The sequence below is a fragment of the Ahaetulla prasina genome, chromosome 2 (assembly GCF_028640845.1).
Source record: "Ahaetulla prasina isolate Xishuangbanna chromosome 2, ASM2864084v1, whole genome shotgun sequence".
Classification (NCBI taxonomy): Eukaryota; Metazoa; Chordata; class Lepidosauria; order Squamata; family Colubridae; genus Ahaetulla; species Ahaetulla prasina.
This window is the reverse complement of record NC_080540.1, coordinates 215,318,763-215,336,532: the sequence shown is the minus strand read 5'-3', so window position 1 is coordinate 215,336,532 and position 17,770 is coordinate 215,318,763. Positions and strand designations below refer to the sequence as shown.

At 40.3% G+C, this 17,770-nt stretch overlaps 1 protein-coding gene across 2 annotated transcripts in view; it reads left to right on the top strand.

Annotated features, from left to right (window-relative positions):
• TEK (TEK receptor tyrosine kinase) overlaps window positions 1–17,770 on the top strand; it is a 59,587-nt gene that overhangs the window by 943 nt on the left and 40,874 nt on the right. For both annotated transcript variants that reach the window (XM_058170610.1, XM_058170609.1), the window contains exons 2-7: window positions 3,860–3,970; window positions 8,022–8,171; window positions 10,601–10,732; window positions 12,282–12,422; window positions 13,536–13,667; window positions 17,466–17,620. In XM_058170610.1, coding sequence (XP_058026593.1) covers window positions 3,860–3,970; window positions 8,022–8,171; window positions 10,601–10,732; window positions 12,282–12,422; window positions 13,536–13,667; window positions 17,466–17,620 — 821 coding nt within the window. The remainder of the gene's footprint in view (window positions 1–3,859; window positions 3,971–8,021; window positions 8,172–10,600; window positions 10,733–12,281; window positions 12,423–13,535; window positions 13,668–17,465; window positions 17,621–17,770) is intronic.

Sequence of the window (17,770 nt, the reverse complement as noted above, 5' to 3'; positions counted from 1 at the left end):
TCTACGAGCCTCTCTTGTTTCTTCCTCCCCATTATATGTCCTCTTGATTCAAGTGAGTACTATCCAATAAGCAAAACAGTGTCTTCCTCCTTTGCTGGGTAACATATCCATTCTGCTGCCTCAATGGATCAGCCATCTCAAGACCAGGTTTTGACAGATGGCTACACCAATGGCTCTAGTCATCTGTCAAATATTGCCTCCTCCCCTGAGGAGAAGAATTGGTGATCACGTTTTTTTTAATCGCCAGGTGATGACAAGGGACTCTACCACCTTAAGCCCTGTCACATTAAATCTAAGAGGGCCCAGCAGGTTAAAATTAGTGATTGGCTTTGTTGCTGATATTCTTTTTGTGCTAACTCATGGACAGGCAGAAAACACATTAATGCAACCATGGGGAAGAATGGGTGTCTCATGGGTGAGACAAAACAAGATAATTTTTCAAATGTCCATAAGCATCCAAATCTAAACCTCTTAAATGTCAATTTCAATGGAAATAGAAATTTTAGATTGGATAACTGAATAGTGGATAACCCTGTAGCCAAAATGCTACTTCCTTTGGAATGTACCTTACAGTCAGTACAATGGCAACTCCTGCTTTAGATTAAGCATTTAAATTTAAAATGTAAATGATATATATATATATATATATATATATATATATATATATATATATATATATATATATATATATATATATATTGAAGTCTCATTCGTCATCTTCAGGCTTCAGCCTGCTTCTGGGAGCAAGAAGCTGAAGAGCTTCAGCAAGAAGCTGAAGCTTTTGCTCCCAGAAGCACGAAGCTGAAGCCTGAAGATGACGAATGAGACTTCGTCGAAACGTCGCCAAGACACTTCCAATTTTACACAGGAGAAAACCCGAACAACCAAAGACCTATATACAAACACCCGTGAAAACCTCAGAAAACAAATATATATATATATATATAAATAAATAAATAAATTTGCTTCAAAACTCTTTTAAATTGTTTTTGCATGTTGGCTCATAAATTAAATATTACGTTTATGGTAATAAAATTCTAAAAATAGAGTTCTCTCTAATCATCCAAAACATCAAGGCTTTCTTTGTTAAAACATGCAAGGGATTCTGTGTGTGTGTAGTTAAATATCTGACTGTCTAGGACCAAAATAGTCTCATAAAACCTCTCGCCCTTTCCTGTAGCGATTTCTGGAATTTTGTTGCATATCCGTTTGTACTATATTTTGAAATGTGTTTATAGATGTTTGACTCCTTGGTGTACTTCAAAATTTGATTGATTATTTGATTAAAATTCTATCCAGTATTAATTCCTCGGCTTTAACTGTATAAATTATAATAGACTCCTGGGCTACACACGGTAAGAAAAAGCTGGTTTTCCTGTATCTTATTGTCAGTTATTCCCATTGCATTTCAATGGAAATGGACCTAGCTGGATATTATAAACCAAATTGAACTCCTGGTTTACCACTCTCAGTGATAAGATCACTCTCAGGTTTATTAGGAAATGCCAAACTGGGAGCCTCAATTCAATTTCCTTTTTCTAGCGAGATTTTTTTAATTATTATTACAGAAGCTCCAAACTGAGCTACCAAGCAGTGTGCAGCAACAGGCCTTCTTATGAAATAATGAGGAATTTCCTGACAGTGAAAACTTACAATATATGTTGTAAGGAGGCAGGAACTTCATGGGTGGGAGGTTGGACTAGAAGGCCTTCAAGGTCTTTTCCAGCCCTATGATTCCATATATGATAAGAAATATTTAACAGTTTATTATTATTAAATAATGCAGTGTTAAAGAGACGTGGTGGCACAGTGGTTAGAATGTAGTATTGCAGGCTAATTCTGCTGACTGCCAGCAATTCAATTCTCACTGGCTCAAGGTTGGCTCAGCCTTCCATCCTTCTGAGGTCAGTAAAATGAGGACCCAGATTGTTGGGGGCAATATGCAGACTCTGTAAACTACTTAAAGCACTATGAAGCGGTACATAAATTAAGTGCTATTACTACTGTCCTGTGATATCATAAATACCTGATACCTTGCAGTTTCTTCCTCTCAGTTCCTTCAAAATTGTTGTGATGGACAATCCTTCTATGTCAGAGTGCACAATTCTGTGATAGATCTTATTTTATTTATTTATTTATAATTAAACTTTTATACCGCCCTTCTCCCGAAGGACTCAGGGTGGTGTACAGCCATCTTAAAATACAACAAATAAATAGCAAATTTAAAAGAATTTAAAAACAAATATTAACAAGGCCATCAACTAAAACGGTCAAAGACCGACTTAAAAACCCCTTAAAATACAGTTAAAATACACATTAAAATATACTTAAGCTAGTCCCGCCCGATGAAATAGTAACGTCTTCAATTCCCACTTGAAGGTCCGGAGGTCGGGAAGTTGCCATAAACCCGGAAGCAACTCGTTCCAAAGGGCCGGTGCTCTCCCCCTGGGGGCCGCCAACCGACATTGTTTGGTCGACGGCACCCTGAGAAGGCTCACTCTGTGGGAGCGCACAGGATGTTGGGAGGCTATAGGTGGCAGAAGGCGGTCTTGTAAATATCCCGGTCCTAAGCCATGGAGCGCTTTAAAGGTTAGCTTTTTCAAAGTGGGTGGCCTTCCTATGAGGTTTGTAATATCAGAAGTCCTTGTCAGAGTGCCCCCAGTGCTCATGGTGGATATCTTGACTGAGGTTTAGATAAGATGAGCAAATAATTAACCCTGAGGTCAAGTAGCATCCCAATAAACATTGGTCAAGTTATTTTTGAAAATGGAATGATGCAGGCTTCAAGGCAGTGGACTATGGTTGGAAAAACCAAACCTAGTGAAATGCCAGAAACCCCTCAGCAAATTTTGGTTACTGGTTTAAGATGTCAAGCAAGCTGCTCCTGCTACAAAGCCTAGTTATTGTTCTTTCCTGAATGAGGAATCCAAGCCATTTGTAAACAAATGAATTACTCAAATATAGGCCACAGACTAAAAATACATTGGAATGGAGCCAGTTGTGGGATTCAAATAATTTAACAACTGGTTCTCTGCCCTAATGATTTCTTCCAACAACCAGTTCGCCAAACTGCTCAGAAAGTTAACAACTGGTTCTCCCGAAGTGGTGCGAACTGGCTGAATCCCACCACTGAATGGAGCCCATGGAAGAATGTGGATTCCTCTGCCTTATAACAATGCAGTGAGGCAAGGAGCCGATTGATAAATTAAACCAGTGATACAAAAGAAATAAGGCTCCAAAGTGGGAGGGAGATCCAAAAAAATGAAAAGAAGAGAAGAGAAGAGAAGAGAAGAGAAGAGAAGAGAAGAGAAGAGAAGAGAAGAGAAGAGAAGAGAAGAGAAGAGGACGAGACCCTAGGAAGATATTCTTTGGAAATAAGTATGCACATGTGTTTGTGTGCATATCTATGTTTTAAGCATTTATTTAACATTTACACACACATATATCAGTTACCCACACAGAATCAATCAAAAAGATTTACACATACTTTGCTAGAGAGAGTTCCATGAGAATGGGCTCTAGCAGGAGTCCGAAAGCTTGGAAGACTAAACCTCTGGTCCCAGTGAGTGACCCAGATTGGATCCTGCAACATCATCCTGGGACAGGTATATCCGCCTTCATTTGAGGAAAAGATATATAGTTAAAATCTGCAAGGTTGGCTTGTAGAATTCATTTGTCCCATTTGGGGATCATTTTCAAATGGAACATTACTACATTCTTTTTCATGAACCAACCATCTCTGAATACATTCAGACATTGTGTTACATAATTTTCCCCCCTATTACTGTATGTCATTATTCTAATTCATTTTCTAAGAAAGAACAGATCCATAAACTATTTTGTTTTATTTTTATTTTAGCTTCGTTCCTACCAGTCGCCTTAACCATTACAGCAAACAAGGGCGAAGTTGTCAACATTTCCTTCATCAGAAAGGTTTTTAACGAGGAAGATGCAGTAATCTACAAAAATGGTATTTGTGCTTTTTTCTTTCCTTTCTGGATAATACTGTACAAGTAGTCCACAACTTAGGCTGGTCATTTAGTGACTATTTGAAGTTACGAAAGATTCCCCCAAAACTACTTAAGACCTGGTTACAGCCACTGCAGTGTTCCTGCTGTTATTCATCATTACGACCAACCGCAGGGATGCTCCATCCCTCCTCCCCTCAATTATCTCCCCATGGAGACCTTTGGCCTGGTCCCAATTCGGCCATTCAGTAACTTAAGGGAGCTGTGCAGCAGAAGCTATCAGTGCATAGGGAAGCTGTTAAGAGCTTGTAGGACAAGGCCTTCTTCCCACACAGCCGCCCAGGGACTTGCAGAACCCAACCTGCTCCTCAGCCAGCTCCAGGGCCCAGCAGCACCCAAATCTACCTTTCTATTTTTTGCAGAGGTGCCCAGCCAACATGATGCAATGGGATACCATTCAATGTCATGCACTGTGGTGCCATGCCATGCCATGCAAGGCACAGCTTTCCTACAGAGGCCACCTCGTGGCAACCTCGTGCTATTGTTAAAAGTCTGTGGAGTTTCTCAGTCAACATGGTCATGGTTGTTCCAAAGGTGTTTTTTCAGGAGGCAATTGGACTTTCTGATTTTTTTCTTTGAGGACACAGATAAACCTCCAAATGGCCTCAACGACTCTCTAAAAGGATGCAAGTTGTAATGTATTTAAACTTTAGGAGGGAAGTTTGGGCGGGAACTAGCACGTTGCTGATTGGTTGAAGCCTCAGCCAAAATAGTATTTAAAGAGGGGTTTTTGCCTGTTGTCTTTTGCTGGGATCACAATAAACTAAAGAGCTGTTGTCACTCACTGGTCTCCTGCCTCTTCATTGCCCAAACTTAACACAAGTGACCAGCTGTCTGCAAGAGATATAAATCCTTCCATTCCCCATCATTCCCGTCAGAGCTGAAGAAGCTTCTTGGATGAAACATCTTCAAAGAAAAAACAAGAAAGTCCAGTTGCCTCCTCAAAAAGCACCTTTGGGACACTCATGCTATTGTGCAAGCTGGTACACGTAGTCCTCGGCTTACGACAATCATTGAGCCCCAAATTTTGTTAAGTGAGACATTTGTTAAGTGAGTTTTGCCCCATTTTACGACCTTTCTTGCCACGGTTGTTAAATGAATCACTGCAGTTGATCAGTTAGTAACCCGGTTCTTAAGTGAGTCTGGCTCCCCCATTGACTTTGCTTGTGAAAAAAATCGCAAAAGGGGATCACCTGACCTTAGGACATAGCAACGGTCATAAATACGAACCAGTTGCCAAGCATCTGAATTTTGATTACATGACCATGGGGATAGTACAAAGGTCATAACTATGAAATATGCTCATAAGTCACATTTTTCAGTGCTGTCGTAACTTTGAATGGTCACTAAATGAACTGTTGTAACTGTTGTAACTACCTGTACTATTGTTAAGAGCCTGTAGGGAGCTCTATTTATGGGTGGAGTTTGAGGAGCATCCTTAAAAAAATGGAGCCTCCTTCAGGCTCACAAAGAATAGTATATGTTGTAGCCTCACAATCAAGGGCGGGATTCAGAAATTTTAGCAACCGGTTCTCTGTCCAGTTGCTGGGTGGGTATAGGTGTGGGGGGTGGGGCCTACTCAGCCTCCTGCACCATGGTGGGGGCATTTTCACTGTCCCCAGACTCCGTAGGCTTTCCTCAAGCCTCTGGGAGGGCGAAAACGGCCCCTCCTGGGCTCCGGAGGCTCTCCAGAGGCTCTCCGGAGGCCCGAAATGGGCCCGTTTTTGGACTTACGGAACTTCCAGTAGGCCCATTTTTCACCCTTCCAGAAGCCTCCACATGGGCCCTGCACTTACGTGGCATCCAAAACAGGCTACATGGAGACTCCTAAAAGGGGTGGGGTGGGGTGGGCAGGGTCAGCCAGTCCTTGCAACAACCGGTTTGGCGAACCAGATTAAAATTAACATCCAGTTTGTCCGAACCGGTCCGAACTGGCTGAATTCCACCCTGCTCACAATGCAGCGATTCCTGCTGTCCAGCTTTCAGCTCCTTTGGGTGGCTGAGTGGCCCGGTTAGAAGCAGAATAAGTCATGCCAGAGTCCTTAATGGCTTGGAGCAGAGCACAGGATGACTTAGGAGGTGAGGAAAGCCTTTGGAGGCCCAAAGCAGTTGGGCCTAGGCCTGCACTACACTTCCCTCACCCCTGACGCACCCTGTCTTCTGCTTAACAACCTGTGCTTTTGTTTAATGACCGCATCAGGGAGAACAGGGGGTGGGAGTCATTAAGTCTGTGTCACTTAATGGCTGTCACTGCTTGCAAACATAAGAGGCATTACAATCATTAGTTAAGAACTACCATGTATCTGACCAATTAGAAGCCTGCAATGTTTATTCTGTGCTATAGGAAAACTCATCACCATTATCACACATGGGGATGAAATGGGGTGAAACAAATCTTTATGATGACGACTCTTCATAGACTATATACCTCACACTTTACTTAGTCTTGTTGTGAACATATTGTGGGAAAGGAGAGGCAGCCACTTAACTGTACATCTTTGCCAAATATCTAAACAGGGCTTCTTAATTTGGGAGAACTTGGGAGACTGTAGAGTTCAGAAAGTCTATGACACCAGATGGGGAGAAAGTACAACTTCTATATTCACTCATCTCTAGTGAAATTTAGGTTTTCGTTCCATAATATGTATAGGCAACAAAATAATCTATGACCTCAGGGTACCAAAACTATTAACTTCAATATATCTTATTATCTAAAGTTATTATACCTTAAAAAGGTTATTTATTTAATGGCTAATAAAGAAGCACATACATTACTAAATATTGTAATTTTTTAAATACATTGATAACTGTATTTGAGAATAATAGTTTTGTTTTGTAATCTATGGGTTTCATTTTATGCATTTAGATGCATTTTTCTGAAAAGAGGTTCATAAGCTTTACCAACTCTCCACGTTGAACCAGAACCCTGATCTAAAACAAGCCAACATGTCTTTACACCCAATTCCAGCTACATCCTTTCAAAAAAGCAGCAATTGGGTCAAATTAGTGTTGAATCTATGATTTATGGTGATTGTATTTTATAATTATGATTATCCCTTGTTGCTTGTATGCACACTGAGAGCTTATGCACGGGAGACAAATTCCTTGTTTGTGTCCAATCACACTTGGCCAATAAAGGATTCTAATTCTAATTCTAAATTAAAATGTACAATCTTTATGGTGGAAGAATGATATGGTAGCTAATTAAAATGATTAAGGTGACAATCTGGAAATCTGAGACTGGATAACTGGGTACTATCTAACCACACGTATTAGAAGAAAAAGATCCAAGCTGCAAAGGGTTTTATTTTGTACTTCAAAATTTAATCAATCTGTACATAACCCAAGAAGTGTTTTAATCTGAGTAATAAGGTAAAGGTAAAGGTTCCCCTCGCACATACATGCTAGTCATTGCCGACTCTAGGAGGCGGTGCTCATCTCTGTTTCAAAGCTGAAGAGCCAACGCTGTCCGAAGACGTCTCCGTGGTCATGTGGCCGGCATGACTCAACGCCAAAGGCGCACGGAACGCTGTTACCTTCCCATCAAAGATGGTCTCTATTTTTTCTACTTGTATTTTTACATGCTTTCGAAACTGCTAGGTTGGCAGAAGCTGGGACAAGTAACGGGAGCTCACCCCATTACACGGCAGCACTAGGGATTCGAACCGCTGAGCTGCCGACCTTTCGATCGACAAGCTTAACATCCTAGCCCCTGAGCCACCGCGTCCCCTATAATCTGAGCAATAGCAACAATTAAATATAGTAGCTCCCCTCTCTGCATGTGAAAGGAAATAAGAAAAACCACAAATGTTCCATTTTGTCTGTGCTCATTGTTTTATACATTCAAAATATTAGTAAAGCTTTAGATGTGAAGTGATGAATGTGAATCAAAAATACAAGTTGAAGACGTGTCCTCATTGTTCTCAGAAGGCAGCCTCATTGGTTGATCCACATCTTCAACTATATGCCTTTGGATTTTTCTCTCCATTGCAGGTACGTTTATATATTCTGTTCTCAAGCGAGTTCCAGAACTGCTAACAATACCCCTGTCTTCAGTTCACCTTGATAATGCAGGAGTTTACTCAGCCAGATACATAGGAGGAAGCCATTTCACTTCAGCCTACACTCGACTGATTGTACGAAGTAAGATTTGATCAACTCCTTAAACAGAAAGCTAAAACAGGAATCCTTTGGTCTTTACTCATAGGATATTCTTTTAACACTGAGTCATGGGTAGAGATATTATCTGCCTCTGGAGTTCTGCTACAAGCAAGCTGAAATACTGCCAACTTTTTTTTTTTTAACTTAAAAAGTATGCTTAAGCTAGTCAGTTTCATTTGGAAGAAAATGCGTCATAAGATGCCAGTCTGAAACATGCTACTAATTTGGATCATGGTGCCAGGCCACCTTACAGCTGCAAACTGGTTCTCCGTATCTCATTCTTATCATTCTTTTGAGGTCTTGAGCAGGCTATTTCTTGCACATCTGGCTTTTTACAGCATAGCTCTGGAGAGGTTTAGAGAAGAAAACTGCAATGAAACTCTGGTATAGCGAAGGAAAGAGACATTGTAAGATTTTTTTCCCCAAAGAAAAATGTCTAGTTTTATTCACTTTCAGCTAAAGATACTTTTACCAATCCACTGTTTTTACTCACCAAACCCCTCAGAATTACTTTCAGGCTATCCAACATCCTCACTTTTACCATTCTCAAAAGCCCCAGTATAGATAATCCTCCATTTATGACCAGAATTGAGCTCAGAATTACGACTGTAAGTCATACTGGTCATTAAGTGGGTCCATCACATGACTGACCTAATGTTATGATTATTATTATTTTTTTGTGCAGCAATTGTTCAATGACTCTGCAGTTGTTAAGCAAACTTATTGTCTGTAATGGGTGTTTTTTGTTGGAAACAAGAAGTAAACACTGGTTTCTAGCAAAAAACCAACAACTCATAAATTGCAGTTATGTGACCACAAAATGCTTCAAATGCAAGTAGGTTGCTGAGCATACCTGGCAAGCATAGTTCAGGAGATGGGCTGTCATAATTTTGAATACAATTTGCAAGCACCTTTTGGGGACGTCTGTTGTAAGTTTAAATGGTTGCTAAGCAACTGATCATAAATCAAGGACTACCTGTATTACCCACAAGCCTACCAGTGCCCCTTCCAACTAACTGGTGGGCCTGCAAAAATTGGCAACTAATCAGTACTTGACTTCTCATGCTTTCCTCATTCCATTTGATTTTTGTGGGAAGAAAATAGTGCTGCACATCTGAAACACAGCAAGTTGCCACAATGCCTTGCTTTTGGTGGGGAAGAAGGCAAACCTTCCTGTCAGTGGGGAAACAGCCAATCCTGCAGCTCCACTGTTAACCCTCAAAACTGTCTTCTCAGTTGGAACCCTGGAATTTCCTTAAGCTGAATATTAATAGATGAAGCTTTGGAACTTCTGAAAAGTGATATTTTGATGGGGGTAGTTTGTCCATCTAACATCAACATAAACCAGATGTGTGGACTTTGCAGCCATTAAACTCAGCCTTAGCCTATTCGATCAAACTTAGTTACCCAAAAGAAGCTTAATAAGCCTCTCATTTTATTGCCCAATAAAGAGATACAGGAGTGAAGTAGGGCAGTAGATTCCAGGCCATCCTTGCAGATGTGTTATTCTGGGTAATTTAGGCCTAGTACACACAGTAAATTTCTTGAGTTAAGAGGAAATTACAGAATTATGCAATCTGAGTTATGAAAATTGTGTTTTGAAGACCACACCCAGCACTGACTGACCGGGCTAAATGAATTCATTGAGATAGCATACATTATGTTCTTCCAAATATTTGTCATCCCCCTGTATTTGGCTTCCTGTTTTTGTTCTTTAATCTTGATTGTTGTTAGTCTTTCAGTTGCCAGCATGTCTTATGAGCTAGGAGCAATTTGCTTGCCTTTGGAAGGCATTTTGGTGATTTTAACAATCTTGTAGTGCCAGCTGGCTGAGGAACTCTAGGAGTTGAAGTCCACAAGACTTAAAGTTGCCAAGGTTGGAGACCACTGTTGTAGTGTTTTATCATTTTGTCACCAGGGATGAATTATCCAGGCTATCAGGCTATTATCCAGGCTATCAGGCTATCCAGGCTATATGACTATCAGACAATTGTCAAAAATCCTGTCAAGATAGACTCCTTGGAGTCCAACTCAAGTCCTGGTGATTTCACGGCTACATCCTTTTACTTATATTGTAAATCATAGTGAAGTGGGGCCTTCTATAAGGAATCCAGTTCAACCTCTGCTCACCTGTACTTTTCCTGTAGTCTCTTCTGGAGGGAGGGAAGGAAAAGGAGAGGAAACAGGGAGAGAAAGAGTAAAAATTACTTCAAAGTGAGACAAAACCATTCTTTCTCAAGAGATTTCTTCTAAGATGATACAAATAAGAAAGGCTGTTCATTCCCTTACTACGCTGTACTCCCCTTGACACTGAGAGATACTCCAGTGAAGATTTAGAAACCCAACCCTATTCTATCTGAAATCCTTTTTACTATTTACCTTACCAGCTCTTCTTATGTTTTTATGTAAAGGGTGTGAAGCTCAGAAATGGGGACCCGAGTGTTCTTTCCCATGTCCAGACTGCAAGAATAATGGCATCTGTCATGAAGATACTGGAGAGTGCATTTGCCCACCAGGCTTTATGGGGAAAACCTGTGAGAAAGGTAAAGTGGGAGGAAGAATCACGTGTCAATGAACAATTTCCCCTAAAACAGGGGATCAATGTATCAGATATATTAACCACATTTGAGGTTTTATGGTTTAGAAGCTATCAAAGAAGTAGTATTTATAAAGATACTGGTGGTGAAGAGCAAAAAATTATTCCCTCTCCCTTCATAGTAGAATTTAGGACAGTTCAAACCTATAAAGGTTTCCTTGCTGTTAAGGAGGAATTATACTGAATTTCTTTTTTTCCCCTGTCTGTCTTTTTTTTTTTTTTTTTTGTTTACATTTATACCCCGCCCTTCTCCGAAGACTCAGGGCGGCTTACAGTGTATAAGGCAATAGTCTCATTCTATTTGTATATTTTTACAAAGTCAACTTATTGCCCCCCCAACAATCTGGGTCCTCATTTTACCTACCTTATAAAGGATGGAAGGCTGAGTCAACCTTGGGCCGGGCTCGAACCTGCAGTAATTGCAGGCTACTGTGTTCTTAATAACAGTCTTTCTTTCTTTCTTTCTTTCTTTCTTTCTTTCTTTCTTTCTTTCTTTCTTTCTTCCTTCCTTCCTCTTTCTTTCTTTCTTTCTTTTTCTTTCCTTTCTTCCTTCCTTCCTCTTTCTTTCTTTCTTTCTTTTTCTTTCCTTTCTTTCTTCCTTCCTTCCTTCCTTCCTCTTTCTTTCTTTCTTTCCTTTCTTCCTTCTTCCTTCTTTCTTTCTTTCTTTTGTCTTTCCTTTCTTCCTTCCTTCCTCTTTCTTCCTTCCTTCCTTCCTTCCTTCCTTCCTTCCTTCCTTCCTTCCTTCCTTTCTTTCTTTTTTTCTTTGTCTTTCCTTCCTTCCTTCCTTCCTTCCTTCCTTTCTTTCTTTCTTTCTTTCTTTCTTCCTTCCTTCCTTCCTTCCTTTCTTTCTTTCTTCTTTTTCTTTCCTTCTTTCTTTCCTTCCTCTTTCTTTCTTTCTTTCTTTCTTTCTTTCTTTTTCTTTCCTTTCTTTCTTCCTTCCTTTCTTCCTTCTTCCTTCCTTCCTTCCTTATTTATTTATTTATTTATTTATTTATTTATTTATTTATTTATTTATTTATTTATTTATTTATTTATTTATTTATTTATTTCTCAATCTATCAAACTATCCATCATCATATCATTTATCAACTGCCCAAATTTGGGAAGTTATGTCCAAGTAAATAAATAAAGCCTGGTTTCCCAGCACTTGGAGACATAAAAGTTTAATGGATGATCTAAGCAGGGATGTCTAGTGATTATGCTTCACTTACTATACTGTAGCTGTTGACTTCCAAGGTAATGTAAACATGAGCTCCCAGCTAGAAGTTACCCTCTTCTCTGTGTGTCAGACAGGAAAAAAAAAAGAGCTTTGTTCAGTGAACACCAGGCTTTCTTTCTGGAGGATTCTGCTTTTGTTATACCTGCTATTACTTTTACACTTTGAAAATAAGGTTTCCTTATCACAATTTTCAGGCATTCAAGAAATATTATTTCACCTCATTTTAAATATTCTCCTTTTTTTTTAACCAAAAAAACAAACAAACAAACAAAAAAAGCTTGCGGAGAAAACACATTTGGGAAGGCATGCCAAGAAAAATGTAAAGAAAAATCAGGATGCAAATCTTTGGTGTTCTGCTTGCCTGATCCCTATGGATGTTCATGTGCCTCTGGATGGAAGGGACTCCTGTGTGATGAAGGTAAAATGAAATATGAAAATTAACTGTGTAGATAGGACAATATGTGTGTTTGTGGAGGGAGCAAGGGATAACTCAGCTTATATAAGAATAAGCTAAAAATATATTTTAATTCTAGAAAAAGTACAGTGGGATAGTTTGGTCATTTTTTAATCCAGCCTCTATGCTTCCATGCTTTTTAAAACCATATAATCTAGTCAGCATCTCGGCTGAATATTGCACAAGTGCATAAGGAAGTCGATACATATTTTTCCGCCAAGAAATGATATACAGGTAATCCTCCTTTAATGACTGCAATTGGGACCGGTAAATTGGTCGTTAAGTGAAGCAGTTGCTAACTGAAACCAAGACTGTGCTTATGCTCTTACTTCAAGCTTTTCTTTGCGATACAGATTTGTAAAAATTGAAAACATGAGCATTGTTCATGAAGCTACTTTTTTCATTGTCGTTGTAACCGGAAACAGTCATTAAACGAGAGCTAGCTATATATGGGAAGAGCGCAACATTTAGCCAGCTGTAAAGTTCAGTTTTGCTCAAAAATACATGAATTCCAAGGGTAAAACACACCCTTTGGAATATACTCTGCTGGGGTCTGACTTCAGCAACTCCCTACCAATGTGAGAGAGTCTGATGTCAGTCAAATATAGCAGGTTCTAAAACAGGGGTGTCAAACTCAATTTCATTAAGGGTTGTGTTTGACCTCAGGGGGGGGGAGCTGAGAGGGTCTGGCCAGGGTGGGTGTGGCCAGCTCAATGTCACTTATGTTGGGGGTGCCTGTGGTGGTCCGAGCGCTCTGCCAGAGAAAACGGCTCCTGAGCTATTTTCAGTGCGACAGCCTCCTGCAACCCTCTGCCAGCGAAAATGGAGCTCAGGAGGGGTGCATGCGGCCCTACCGAGTTCCGTTTTCACTGGCAGAGACACCATGGGCCAGTCCTTCGCCGGTTTCCAGGGCGGTCCTGCAGGCCAGATCTAAGCACCCCATGGACCAGATCTGACCCGCGAGCCTTGAGTTTGACACCCCTGGTCTAAAAGGATGGTAATCTGTTGAATAATGATGTTCAGGCAGTTTGCTATGTGTGCAACCTAACAGTTCCCTGGTACCGTTCATTTTGGCAGGTTGTGAGCCTGATTTTTATGGGCCAGACTGTAAATTGAAGTGTAACCACTGCAGTAATCGAGGAGCATGTGACAGCTTTAAGGGCTGCATCTGCCAGTTTGGGTGGCATGGTCTGCAGTGTGAAAAAGAAGGTAAAGCAAAGGTAACCCTGTAATACCGCACCAGTTTGCATGTTTCGTGTAATTTTGGCACCAAAGATGGGTACCCTCTTTGCTTGCATTTGAAGACAAATCAACATGAAAGAAAACTACATTAAAGAATTTATGGAGGATTCATGAACCATCATCCAGCAGTTCCGGAGCTTTTTTTTTTTTAATAAAACAAGCATGCTATTAGAAAAACAGCAACACAAAAAGGTATTTAAGTCTTCCTTCCAGCAATTACTCCTCTCAAAATCAGTTTTTATATCTTTGTTTTCTCTGAAAGAGAAAATACAGCCTTACCACCAACATACACATCCCAGGAAGCATGACATGATTAGAATCGCTGTACCTGATACTGTATATTGCTTTACAATTAATATTCATAGCTTCTGTTATTAATTTAAAAAAAGAAGAATATATTCTGTAACATTTTGGTAGAACAGTATTACAATACAGCGTACAACTTCCTCAGTAACTAAAAGCTGTTGGATTTTAAGCTGAGCAGTAAGAATGTTTTGTAACTATGATAAATTTTCATAAAAATGACAATGGCCTTGATACATTCAATTGATAGATACTTTCCTTAAAATATTGGATCAAAATATTCAAGAAAGTTGTAAAATAATATTAACACCACCAGTCCCTTGAGCTATGCTTGAAACGCAAAGCCACTTTGACCTGTCCATGTTGCTTTAGAACAGGTGTGTTCAGCTTGTGTCGTGAAGGCTGCACACAATCCTGGACAGCTAAAAATACAGCCCCACAGGATTGTAAAGGTTTAACATTATTATGTGGTTTATATACATTAACTATATTATATATTTTATATGTGGCCCAAGACAATTCCTCTTCACTCAATGAGGCCTAAGCAAGCCAAAAGGTTGGACATCCACATTTTAAAGCAGGGGTCGGTCCCCAACCTGTGGGCTGCAGCCCACTAATGGGCCCTGAAAGCAGTGATGGGTTGCCCCCGGTTCGCACCGGTTCTATAGAACCGGTAGTAAAACCGGCGGGAAACTCCACCCACTGACCCAAACGTCATCGGTGCATGTGCGGGCAGGATGTGAACCAGTAGTAAAGGTAAGTAGAACCCACCCCTGCCTGAGAGGTTTGCAACCGGGTCACGGAAACAGCTGGCAAGCACATGCATTGCACGTGCATCCTTGCGTGAGCAGTGGGCGAGCAAGCGTGCACGCACTCTGTTTAAGCAAGTGGCAGGCCCATGTGCACACCACTCACGCAAATGGAGCTGCGTGCGCACACTTGCCAGCCGCTCACGGGGATCCATCCCTTCTCCCCTCCCCTCCACTGATCCACAAAGCCAGACTGTTTTAAAGGGAATAATTATTTTAGATTCTTTTACATCCTGCCTTTATATTTTTATATAAACAACTGAAGACAGCAAATATACCTATTATTCCTTCCTTCCCCTATTTTCCCCACAACAATAATCTTGTGTGGTGAGTTGGGCTGAGAAAGAGTGACTGGCTCAAAGTCATCAGCAGGCTTTCATCCCTCAGAAAAGGACTAAAGAGACTGTCTCCTGGTTTCTAGCCTGGTGGTTCTTCCACAATGCTTTTGCAACTTCCCAGTCTAGTCTACAATCCTGGGATTTCCTGAATTCACTAATCAAGAACTGTTCAAATCCAAGCCTGCTAAGCTTCTTCAAAATCAACAAAAGCAACAAAAGAAAAAAATAAGAGCCTAAATCCATTTATGTATCATTCTTCAAGTTCAGGCCATAGAATTTAAACCAACATTTGGGCCAACTGTCACAATATATAACATACATCAATGTCCATGGGTATGCACATACATGAATGGAGGTTATGAATTTTGTCAATCAATTAAATTTATCTTGGTTCTTAAATCGGGAATGCCATTGTTTCATTGCCACTTGCAAAAACTCAATGACAGGTTAATGAAATATTGATATCCCCAATTTAAGAAGTAGGATAAATTTAACATGTAGAATTGTCACTGACAAGTAGATTGGCAGGAGGCCAGTGACGCTGATTGGAAGTTATGATGCTTTTCCTATTTACATTTTTTAAAGATGATGAAGGCAGCAGTTCAATAATTTTACAGCTCCCACTTCACTAAATCTGCTCATTAGTTAAATTAAAAAGAGAAGGGAGAAGAGAAATGATTGAACCTGTGCACATCATTCATTGTCTGTTTCTTATATTACTGCCAAACAATTATGTGAATCCCATAATTATTTCTTCCATTTGCTTTTGGGATTTTTAGCTATCTAAAAGGAACATATCGTATGATCACAAAGATTTTATCTGAAGTATAGGTAATCCTCGATTTACAACCATTCATATATTGCCACAACATCCCCTTGGTCACATGATCAAAATTCAGGTGCTTGGCAACCAGTATACATTCTCAACAGTTGCAATATCTTGGGGTCATGTGATCATCATTTGCCACCTTCCCTGTTGGTTTTCAACCAGCAAAGCCAATGGGGGAAGCCAGATTTCCTTAACAACTTTATATATATAAAGAAAGAAGAAAAAGCAGCCAACAGGTTGAGCTAAACATTACACTAATCTTCAAATCTCCCTGTTAACCATTTGTTATTTAGCACATAGAAAGTCCATAAACGGTTTCCAGTCTCTTATCAAACTGTCTAGTCAGTGGTGGGATTCAAATAATTTAACAACTGGTTTGCCCAGGATCAGGTTGGCCTTCATGGAAAGTTTGGCCCATCCCCTTCCTCCAGTTTCACTGCACATGCGGGATGAGCCTCCCGTGACAGCCAACCTGACCTGGGTGGACTGATTGTTAAATTACCTCCCCCTCGTTATCAAAGTGGATCCTGCGCTGCACTGCAAAGGAGAAATGGGCAACAGAGCGGCCGGCATGAGGGAAGGAGGAGGAGCTGGGAGAAGAAAGAGGAAAAGCGGCCTTCTCCTTCCCTCGAGCCAGACACTCTGTTACCCATTTCTCCATTGCAGCGCAGCTCAGTGCCCAGGATCTGCTTTGATGGTGGTGGGGGTGGGGGTAATTTAACAACCGGTTCACCCAAACTGATGTGAACTGGCTGAATCCCACCACTGTGTCTGGCCCATTATCTCTAATCAAGGCTGTTAATTTCTCCGTCTCTGCTAATTCAGTCAGTTTCAAAATCCATTCTTCAACAGTCGGAATCTCTTTTTCTTTCCAATGTCTGGCAAGCACAATCCTCGCACCCATCACCATGATTACAACTGTGGACTTAAATTGAGGAGTATCTTTATCTTCATCATTTGCCATATGTTAAATAAATAAATAAGCTTCCAACTTTCAGACTCTTAAAGGCCAAGCAGATAGACATCTGTGGATGTGACTCAGATCAGAAGCTACAAGTCAGCAAATCATACTGCAGCATGTGTGTGTGTGTGTGTGTGTGTGTGTGTGTGTCCACGCACACATATATTCCCTTTCCCCCAAAAACTTTTTTCTTCTTTGTGCCCTGTATGCTCTGTAATTTACCTCATGATGCTGCTGTTTGCCTGACTACTTTGTTTGCTGTATACATAGATGTAAAATATATTTATTTACATAAAACTACAAGTTCGCGTCAGCATCTCTGACTCCCTTTGGACAACTACTGTGCAATTCCCTGACACAATGTGGTGTGGTGGTTAAGATGTTGGTCTAGGAAGAGCAAGACTCATGTTCAAGACTGGTTGAAGATGTGTATCTAGTGGAGTTCCTGACTAATTAAAGTGTTCATTGATTTAATCTGGGTTAATTAAATGATAAACAAATATGATTCATTACGTATGAATGCAGGTACAGCGGATGAATCCCCCAAGATAGAGACCTTGCTTGATGAAATTGAACTCAATGCTGGCTCAGAGTTCAAGTCGACCTGCACAATTACTGGCAAACCACCTCCTACAAAGGAAGACATTAAATTAATTAAAAAAGATGGAGCCATCCTTCTAGTAAGTTCCTCATCATCTTATGCTTTTGTAAGAAGGATACGTTAATGGAGATAATTGTACTTATTCACTGAATCTCTTTTGCCTCATTTTCTTGCTCCTTCCCGTCTCTACTTGCTGTAAGTATTAAGTTTCAAGAACCCATCGTCTCTT